The sequence below is a fragment of the Pteropus alecto genome, unplaced genomic scaffold (assembly GCF_000325575.1).
Source record: "Pteropus alecto unplaced genomic scaffold, ASM32557v1 scaffold78, whole genome shotgun sequence".
Taxonomy (NCBI): Eukaryota; Metazoa; Chordata; class Mammalia; order Chiroptera; family Pteropodidae; genus Pteropus; species Pteropus alecto.
In genome coordinates this window covers 4,477,743-4,488,601 of record NW_006443124.1, presented here as the reverse complement: position 1 = coordinate 4,488,601, position 10,859 = coordinate 4,477,743, and the positions used below count along the sequence as shown (strand labels likewise).

The 10,859-nt window shown below is 47.5% G+C and overlaps 1 protein-coding gene across 11 annotated transcripts in view; it reads left to right on the top strand.

The window, feature by feature from the left end:
* Positions 1–10,859, top strand: part of LOC102880889 (protocadherin gamma-C4) — a 121,391-nt gene that overhangs the window by 90,505 nt on the left and 20,027 nt on the right. The window contains exon 2 of one of the 11 annotated variants that reach the window (XM_015597971.2): positions 6–2,018. The exons of 9 other annotated variants lie outside the window; for them this stretch is intronic. In XM_015597971.2, the coding sequence (XP_015453457.1) occupies positions 6–2,018 (2,013 nt within the window). One more of the 11 variants, XM_025040753.1, reaches the window with a different exon arrangement.

Here is a 10,859-nt window from a genome sequence, read left to right as displayed (position 1 = left end):
GGGAAATGAAATTGGAGATTAGTGAGGCCGTGGCGCCAGGCACGCGCTTTCCGCTCGAGAGCGCGCACGATCCCGATGTGGGAAGCAACTCTTTACAAACCTACGAGCTGAGCCGAAATGAGTACTTTGCGCTTCGGGTGCAGACGCGGGAGGACAGCACCAAGTACGCGGAGCTGGTACTGGAGCGCGCCCTGGACCGGGAGCGAGAGCCGAGTCTCCAGTTGGTGCTGACAGCGTTGGATGGAGGAACCCCGGCTCGCTCCGCCAGCCTTCCTATTCGCATCACCGTGCTGGACGCGAATGACAATGCGCCCACCTTCAACCAGTCCTTGTACCGGGCGCGCGTCCCGGAGGATGCACCCCCCGGCACTCGCGTGGTGCAAGTCCGTGCAACCGATCTGGATGAAGGCCCCAATGGTGAAATCATTTACTCCTTCGGCAGCCATAACCGCGCCGGCGTGAGGGAACTATTCTCCTTAGACCTTGTAACCGGGGTGCTGACAATCAAAGGTCGACTGGACTTTGAAGACACTAAACTCCACGAGATTTACATACAGGCCAAAGACAAGGGTGCCAATCCCGAAGGAGCACATTGCAAAGTTTTGGTAGAGGTTGTGGACGTGAATGACAATGCCCCCGAGATCACAGTCACTTCCGTGTACAGCCCAGTCCCGGAGGATGCACCTCTAGGAACTGTCATCGCTTTGCTCAGTGTAACCGATCTGGATGCTGGGGAGAACGGGCTGGTGACTTGCGAGATTCCTCCAGGTCTCCCCTTCGGTCTTACTTCTTCCCTCAAGAATTACTTTACTTTGAAAACCAGCGCAGCCCTGGATCGGGAGACTGTGCCAGAATACAACCTCAGTATCACCGCTCGAGATGCGGGAGCCCCTTCCCTCTCAGCTCTTACGACAGTGCGGGTGCAAGTGTCTGACATCAACGACAACCCTCCACAATCTTCCCAATCTTCCTATGACGTTTACGTGGAAGAAAATAATCTCCCCGGGGTTCCAATACTAAATCTAAGTGTCTGGGACCCCGACGCCCCGCAGAATGCTCGCCTTTCCTTCTTTCTGTTGGAGCAAGGAGCTGAAACTGGGCTAGTGGGTCGCTATTTCACGATAAATCGTGATAATGGCGTCGTGTCATCCTTAGTGCCCCTGGACTACGAGGATAGGCGGGAGTTTGAATTAACAGCTCATATCAGCGACGGGGGCACTCCAGTTCTGACCGCCAACATCAGCGTAAACATATTTGTCACTGACCGCAACGACAACGCCCCCCAGGTCCTATACCCCCGGCCTGGGCGAAGCTCCGTGGAGATGCTGCCCCGAGGTACTGCTGCCGGCCACGTGGTCACGCGGGTGGTGGGCTGGGACCCGGATGCAGGGCACAATGCCTGGCTCTCCTACAGCCTCTTGGGAGCCCCCAACCAGAGCCTTTTTGCGGTGGGGCTTCACACAGGTCAAGTCAGCACTGCCCGCCCAGTCCAAGACACAGATTCACCCAGGCAAACTCTCACGGTCTTGATCAAAGACAATGGGGAGCCATCGCTGTCCACCACCGCAACCCTGACTGTGTCAGTAACCGAGGAATCTCCCGAAGCCCGGGCCGAGTTCCCCTCCGGCTCTGCCCCTAGGGAGCAGAATAAAAATCTCACCTTTTATCTACTCCTCTCTCTAATCCTGGTCTCTGTGGGGTTCGCAATCACAGTATTGGGAGTAATCATATTCAAAGTTTACAAATGGAAACAATCCAGGGACCTATACCGAGGCCCCGTGAGCTCCCTGTACCGAACACCGGGGCCCTCTCTGCACGCGGACGCTGTGCGGGGAGGCCTGGTGCCACCGCACCTTTACCATCAGGTGTACCTCACCACTGACTCGCGCCGCAGCGACCCGCTGCTGAAGAAACCTGGGGCGGCCAGCCCTCTGGCCAGCCGCCAGAACACGCTGCGGAGCTGCGATCCGGTGTTCTATAGGCAAGTTTTGGGTGCAGAGAGCTCCCCTCCCGGACAGGTAAGGGTTAGCAGGTCGTCCGGAACGATAATAATGCTTTTTGATTCTTGCACCGTGTTCAGAAAGGCATGGAGCCATTTTTTAGTGATGAAAATGTTTTTCTTCCTAATGATGCATCCACTTTTTCACCTGACCCAACCTACATCAAACTTCGTGCCTTTGTAAAGGGGATGGCCAGGTTAGAGTGTAGTTTATGATCTCATACATTTTGGAGTTGCTTCATTTGTGGACCTAATTCACGCCTTCAGCACTTGCTTGCCACAACAACTAACCAATCTTGCTAAGGGGCCATTAAACTATAATCCAAGATCTCAGCACTCAGAGCTTATCTTGGTGTTATTTGCATTAGGAACAAGTTGTTGGACACCTTCAACCAGTGGCAGCTACTAGAAATACAAAAACTACCTCATTTGTCTATCTTTCAAGTGATTGCCACATCTGCATTAAAACTAATGGTTGCTAATTATTTTCCTTTGTCTACACAGATCCCGTACCTCGTTCTTACACAATTTTCTATGAAAAGTAAAATTCTAGGGATCCTTTAAATTTTTTTCAAGAATACTACTGGAAGTGATGTGCACGTTACTTACAAAATATTTTTATGTTATAATAGTGATGCATATGCATCATAGAAAATTTGGAAAACAGAGAAAAGTATAAAGAAAAAATTAAAACTACAATCCCCCAATCCAAAGTTAACCATCATTAATTATAAAAGTAAAAGTAATCACTTGTTTTGAAACTAAATCCAGAGGATCCAAAAGAACATAAAGTACTAAATGAAAGTTTTTCTGTACCCGCCGTGTAATTCCCTGTCCATCCAGCATTATTTTTCTTAAGTATACACATAATGTGAAGGCTAGCTAAATTCATATCCTGAGAAAGGTGAAGCTTTCATTTATTCAGGATGGTGTGCAGGTGACTGCAAGGCCTTTGTCTTAGAGTGAAACTTACACACACTTCAGATGGTGAGAAAGCCACAATTTTGTTACTAATAAGTGTATGGTTGCTATTTACCTTCGGATTTGGCCGTTAGACAAATGAGGCTCTACCACTTACCAACTATGAATCCTTGGCCAAGTTAATCTTTCTAAGCCTGTTTCTTATATGCAAAAAGGGAATAAACGGTACTATAAGATTAGTACATGATATAATGTATACACAATCCCTGGTGTATCGTGTTAAAAAAAATTCTCAGCTATTACTATTACTATTTTTATTAGTTCCTTACCTACCCCAAATCTTAAACACGACCTTGGAAATAAGCAAATCTAGAGATAGCCAAAGATGACCAAGTAGAAGCATGTATGGAAAGGCTAAGGAAAGATGAAAGCCAGCGAAAAGCAGCTGCTACTCTTCTGGTAACACCGTGAAACAAATGGCACTTTCCCTAGGACAATATTCTCAAACTCGATTGCACGCTAGAATTACCTAAGGACCTTTTAAAAATTTTGAAGCCCAGGCCACATCCCAGACCAATTAAAGCACAATCTCTGGGGTTAGGACACAGGGATCAGTATTTTTAAATATCTCCAAGTAAATTTGATGTGCAGACAACTTTGAAAACCACTGGCCTAGAACCTGCCAGTCTATCGATTAGCATGTTTATGAAGCAAAGTGTTATTCTGGTATTTACACTACCAGGAGCCAACCTTACAGGGACAGGCCAAACTTTAAAAAATTCTGTGGTGTTGTTTCCCAACCTTAAAATATTACATAGAGTAGCTCTGGAAGAGTATTGTAGGGAAGATATAAGATAATAGTTGTCATCTAAAGAGAAAATCTTCCAAAACCACTAGTAACCAGGCAACCATTCTTCAAAAATCTAGAGCCGGGCAATGGGTTTGGGGTCTCTTTAGGGGCTGACAAAAATGTTCTATAATTAGCATGTGGTGATGGTTGCATTGCTTCAGTATAAGTAGATATCCTAAAAAAAAAAAAAAAAATCACTGAAGTGTATACTTTAAATGGATGAATTGTATGGTATGTGAAGTATATCTCAATAAAGCTATTGTAAAAATCTAGAAATGAGAGAATCACATACCTGGCATAAAATGGTTACGTCAAGGATATGTAGGGTTAAGGCTTATGATGCTCCAATTTGTTTTGTTGTGAAATTTCAAATATAAGGGATTGAGACCTTTAGGTCTCAACTGAGGTCTAGTTCTTGGATATTAAAGGCATCAGTAAAAGGTCAGTTTATGGATATAGAGATGACAAACTGGTAGAAAAATTGTTTAAGATGTTAGAGAAAGAGGCTTTATTTCTTTCCAGACAGACCAAGGGTAGGAGTGGGAGGATCCTAGTACTACACATACTAGTTGTTTAGCTTTAGACAGGTCTCTTAACCTCTCTGAACTACAGTGTTCTCATCTATAAAATAAAAGTAATACCTCCTTTCAAAATTGTTGTGAGAGTGAAAAGTAATGCATATAAAGTGTCTGTACTCATCATAAAGTGCTCATATAAAGTCCAAGTATTCAATAAATATTTGTTGAACTAATTAATAATATCGATAATTCATCATTTATTGAGCATCCCACTGTAAAAGATGAAAAGACACAGTCTCTGTCATTATGGTACACAGAGTACCATAGGAGACAGACATGCAAAAATAAGAAACAATGGGAGCAAAGGAAAAGAAACACCTAAGCCAGCCTGGGGAAATCAGGAAGACTTCATAGAGGAGGTGATGCTTAAGCTGAGAACCGAAGATTGAGAAGTAGTTTATTAAATAAGAAAGGGGGGAAAAGAGCAGGGAGGGGACCTTGCAAGAAATTCCATGCAGAGCGATAATGATATTACATTATTGCTGAACCTTAAATTATTCGTAAAACAGTCTTTGGAAGAAATAAAGTGAAACAAGTTAGATCTTGAATTACCTTTAGGCCTAGTCAAGGAGTTTTTATTTTATTCTGTATAGATGATAGTCATTGCAGAATTTTTAAACTGACATATGTATGATGTCATCAGGGTTTTTTGTTTGTTCGTTTGTTTTAGAGAGATTTTTCTGATAGTGACCATAATCTGAGATGGATTAGGGATATTGAGACTGGAGACAAAGAAACAGTTAGAAGATTATTACAATATTTAAGGAAAAGATTGATAAATGCTTGAATCACCACAGTGGCAGTATTGATGGAGAGGGATGACTATAGTAAAATCATCAGGACTTGTTGATTGACCTGATATAGGTAGTCAGAAAGAGGAATGAGCCAAGGAATACCCTACTCTCCCTCATTCTGACTGAGGCAGCTGGGTGGATGATGGTCTCATTCACTGAAGTGAAACCTGTAATAAACACCTAGTAAGTCAGACTGATTTATACCTCCATCATTCCCATGGGAGGAGGTTTAGGTGTTTTGTTTTTTGTTTTTGTTTTTTTTTTTTTTTGCAAAAACGAAAATAAAACAACAACAATAACAACAACAACAACAACAACAACAACAGAAAGCAGATCCCTCCTTTTGAGACCAAAAGGTTGTTTGCTGGCCTCACCATAGTCAAAAGGATATTCCTAAGGGTCAAGGGTTTGGAAAAAATCTAGGGAGGATAAGGAACCCAGGTTTTGCTCCTGTTTGGGGCATCCGGTGGTAACCCAGGTGAGGATTGGGATGAGTTAAGAAATCTCATGTCTAGATCAGGCTAGATTTTTCTCTTTGTGCTGTGGTGTGTTTGCCACTCAGATTACGGTTTGCAGGTTTACAGTGTGAAATGAGCTGTGTTTCTACATTTGTGCAAGGTGGTAGCCAGGCTCTTGGGAGGGTCTGGATCAGGGTGGATGTGGAGTGAGATCAAATCTCCAGCTCCAAGAGGCCCCCTGGGGCTAAGTGAAAAGCTTGCTCTTTCGAAACAGTCTCTGTTGGTAATTAACAACATATCAAGCATACCATGGTGTCAAATAAAAGGGATTTGTAGGCACAGTGCTGTTGGTTGCCGATCTCAATCATTCACGGGAGCTATTAAATCTGTGAACGTTAGCATTCTGACTGTTAATGAGATCTAGTCCTTAGCGCCTCCCAGACACAGCTGATTCTTTACTGATTTGGAACATCTCCCTCTCCCGACTTTCTCCACTCTGCTTCATCCCCTTCCATACTGTCCTTGAAATCAATGAATGGTAATTTAGTATATCACTAGCGAGCTTCTGAATAAAAAAGGTTTGGTTTCCGCTGTGCCTCCTGTTACAACAAAAACGTGTACTGCATAAATTTAATTGGCTACATTAATATGTAAGCCTTTTCTGCAAAGAGAAGGATATGTTTCTGAATACTCTGCAGAGGAGCAGAGTTTTGTGTATATGGCAGTGCTTCTAATTAGCTCCTACTCTAATACAAATGGATTGGGGGAGAAGCTACTCATTTAGAATATTGGTAGATAACAACGCTGGCTTGAACAAAGTGGCCAACCTCAAATGGCTACTCCTCTCTGGGCTGCAGGTTGCTAGGGCTCTGGCTGTCGCGGTTCCTCCCCCCACCCCAACCCCTGCCGAAAAGGGGCGGGGAAAGTTGATGTGTTAGAGAGAAAAAAAAACATACATATATGTTGTCTGCCTCTCCATAGAGGTAGTAACCTGTGGGAAAAAATGCTGTTGAGCGGGAGGAAAGCAAAAAGATAGGTGGGGTTTTTATTTTTCTTTTTTTCTTTCTTTCTTTCTTTCTTTTTTTTTTTTTTTTTTTCCTTTTTTTCTTCCAATGCTGCGACGCATTAACCCTGCTGCTATTGGGATGTTCTCTGCTCAGCCTATTGGCTGAGCCCAGGAGCCGCTGTCTGCCAATCCGGTGGTGGAAGGCAGACAAATCTACCCCGCCACCAGCAAAAACGGCGCGTAACCCTTGCAGCGCCAGCCCAGCCGCGCCAGAGCTGGCGCGGGGAAAGGCAGATAGGTGTTTCCAGCTGCTGTGTGGCCGTTTGGGGCGGGTCGGCTTCTTCTGCTTCTCAGGACCAGGTAGAGAACTAGCGGGAGGCAGCAATGCTCCGCAAGGTGAGGAGCTGGGTAGAAATCTGCCCCGGGGCTGCCCTTTTGTTCCTCTTTTGCCACCTGGGTTACGTTTGTGGGCAGATCCGCTACCCGGTCCCAGAGGAGTCACAGGAAGGGACTTTTGTGGGGAATGTCGCCCAAGATTTCCTGCTGGATACAGAGAGTCTATCAGCTCGCAGGCTGCAGGTCGCTGGAGAGGTGAACCAAAGACACTTCCGTGTGGATTTGGACAGCGGAGCCCTGCTCATCAAGAATCCAATCGATCGAGAGGCACTGTGTGGGCTCAGTGCCAGCTGCATCGTGCCCCTGGAGTTTGTAACCGAAGGGCCTTTGGAAATGTACCGAGCTGAGGTAGAAATTGTGGATGTGAACGATCACGCCCCCCGATTTCCTCGGCAGCAGCTGGACTTGGAAATTGGGGAGGCAGCTCCTCCAGGACAGCGTTTTCCCTTGGAAAAGGCTCAGGATGCAGATGTGGGGAGCAACTCCATCAGCAGCTATAGACTAAGCTCCAACGAACACTTTGCACTGGATGTCAAGAAGCGCAGCGACGGCAGTCTGGTCCCAGAGCTGCTCCTGGAGAAGCCTTTGGATCGGGAGAAGCAATCAGACTACCGCCTGGTGCTGACTGCTGTGGATGGAGGTAACCCCCCAAGATCTGGCACTGCAGAGCTCCGGGTATCAGTACTGGACGTGAACGACAACGCCCCTGCCTTCCAGCAATCCAGCTACAGGATTAGTGTATTGGAGAGCGCGCCAGCCGGCATGCTGCTCATCCAGCTCAATGCCTCTGACCCGGACCTGGGTCCCAGTGGTAACGTCACCTTTTCTTTCAGTGGTCACACCCCTGATCGTGTGAGAAACCTCTTTAGCCTGCACCCCACTACTGGAAAGCTTACTCTTCAGGGGCCCCTAGACTTTGAGAACGAGAATTACTATGAATTTGATGTTCGGGCTCGGGATGGGGGTTCTCCAGCCATGGAGCAACATTGCAGCCTTCGAGTGGATCTCCTGGATGTAAATGACAATGCCCCCCACATCACAGTGACCTCGGAGCTTGGAACTCTCCCAGAGAGTGCAGAACCCGGCACTGTGGTGGCACTCATCAGTGTGCAGGACCCTGACTCAGGGTCAAACGGAGATGTGAGCCTCCGTATTCCTGACCACTTGCCATTTGCCCTCAAGTCTGCCTTCAGAAACCAGTTCTCCCTGGTGACTGCTGGGCCCTTGGACAGAGAGGCCAAATCTAGCTATGACATCATGGTCACTGCTTCTGATGCTGGAAATCCTCCTCTGAGTACTCAGAGGACTATTTTCCTCAATATTTCAGATGTGAACGATAACCCACCCTCTTTCTTCCAGAGGTCACATGAGGTGTTTGTTCCTGAGAACAATCGCCCAGGGGATCTGCTTTGTTCCCTTGCAGCCTCTGACCCAGACTCTGGCTTGAATGCGCTCATCTCCTACTCTCTCCTAGAGCCCAGAAATCGAGATGTGTCAGCTTCCTCCTTCATCTCTCTGAACCCCCAGACGGGAGCTGTTCACGCTACTCGGTCCTTTGACTATGAACAAACACAGACACTGCAGTTTGAGGTGCAGGCCCGGGATCGGGGCAACCCACCCCTCAGTAGCACCGTGACAGTTCGTCTCTTCGTGCTGGACCTCAATGACAATGCTCCAGCGGTGCTCCGCCCTAGGGCCCGGCCCGGTTCCTTATGTCCCCAAGCACTGCCTCCATCAGTTGGTGCCGGTCACCTAGTCACAAAGGTGACCGCTGTGGACTTGGATTCAGGTTACAATGCTTGGGTTTCATATCAGCTCCTGGAGGCCCCAGATCCCAGCTTGTTTGCAGTCTCCCGCTATGCTGGGGAGGTACGGACAGCCGTTCCCATCCCAGCTGATCTTCCCCCACAGAAGCTGGTCATTGTGGTAAAGGATAGTGGTACCCCACCGCTCTCTACTTCTGTTACTCTCCTTGTGTCCTTGGAGGAAGATGCTCATCCAGTTGTCCCTGATCTTCGAGAATCTTCAGCTCCAAGGGAAGGAGAATCCCGCCTGACCCTCTACTTGGCTGTATCACTAGTGGCAATTTGCTTTGTCTCCTTTGGCTCATTTGTGGCACTACTCTCTAAGTGTCTGCGTGGGGCTGCCTGTGGAGTGACCTGCTTTCCTGCTGGCACCTGTGCCTGTCTCACCCGATCTCGAAGGAGGGAGGGGCTTCCTCCTTCCAATGGGATCCTCCGAATCCAGCTAGGGTCAGATGATCCTATCAAGTTTGTTGATGTGGGTGGTCATTCTCATGGCTGTACACCCTTGGCTTCTGCACCCACTCGGAGCGATAGCTTCATGATGGTGAAGTCGCCCAGTGCACCTATGGCAGGGGAGCCTGTTCGCCCAAGCTGCCCACCCTCTGATCTTCTCTATGGGCTAGAGGTGAGACCTTTGCAGGCTCAGCCAATGTTTGAGGGTTATTCTGGTCCAGGCATATGGCCAGGCTATGTCCCAGAGAGAATAGGCCTCTCTGTAAGAGCCCGTAGTGATGTCATCATTTTCGTGAGTGGTAACTATGTGGTAGATGCTGTGCTTTAGAAGTGTTTTGTGAATGAACCAGGGAGTTGTCACAGACTAGTACTTGGGTTTGGGTTATGCCCTTATCTGAGAGTAAGAAATGAAATTGAGCGGTCAAGAGCTAGAGTATTGTGGAAGCATGCTGCCAGGATGTGGGGCATAGAAGGCTATAGTGCACTAGGGTAGAGTGCACCGTATAGTCACCTAAACCTAGCTGGCTGCTTTCTCTACTCTTCCTGAAGGAGCGGGGCCAGGTTCTGGACTACTTGAACTTTAGGTTACCATTTCCCAGTGGATTGAGGGAAACAAACATCTCTGCCTCACAGTATCAAGCACTCCCTAACCCACTGTGAAGGGAACTCTCTGCTTGAAACACAGAAGACAGTACAAAGAGGAGAGAGCTAAGGGAGTGGAGAGGCATCAAGGTGGAAGCAGAGGTCTGTTAGTCCAGGTCTTTAGGACTCCCAATCGAGCCCCCACTGGGATTTGAGCTAGATGCAGTGGATCGGGGGCAGGGGGAAAAAAGCAATAAGTGAAATCACTTAATGTCAGAAAGCTGGTTTACAGATGAGGAATTCATAGAGATAGCTACTCTGGGAGTCTCTAAGTAGATTTCTTTTGAACTGGTGAAACCATAAAGCCTAGAGGCCATGCTTAGCTGTCAGTCACCCTCCTGGGTGACCTGGATCACTCCCAGAAGTGTTCCCCCTTACACAAGCTGTGAGGCTTATTCCACAGCTCAAGTCTGGGATCTCAAGAAAGCTGCATCAGCTGACACGGAGATTCCTCAAAGCACTGCTGGAAAGTCGGCAAGGTTCTATAAGGTCTTAACAAAACTCTTCTCTCATCTCAGCAGCATTTGTCAGGATAGGGGTGGGAGGGGGAACACATAGCCTTTGCCACCCCCAGAAGGACAAACTTTTGTTCGTTCAAGCGAAGTAGTGGAAGCTTCTGAAGTCACGCGGGAAGTTGCTGGGAGAGAACACTGAGAAGTTTTGTACCACTTTGTCTTCCCTGTGAGCACCATCTGAGCTGTCAAATTTTGCTGCCAAGGGGGCTGTATCAACCTGCAGCACGAAATGAGTGGGGAGGTAGGAGGCTTCTGTGACACAAATTTGCAGCGGCTGTTCCTAAGGTTTCCAGGACTGAGGAGACTTCATAATTGGTTGAGAGCAGACAGACTTTTTGGCCAATCAGACTCAGAGCCGAGGTGGGGGATCCGCTCATCCTGCCCGCCTCTCCTCCCCCAGCCCCCCCGCTCCCCTCCGATCCCATTCCACTCCCCTCCCCCA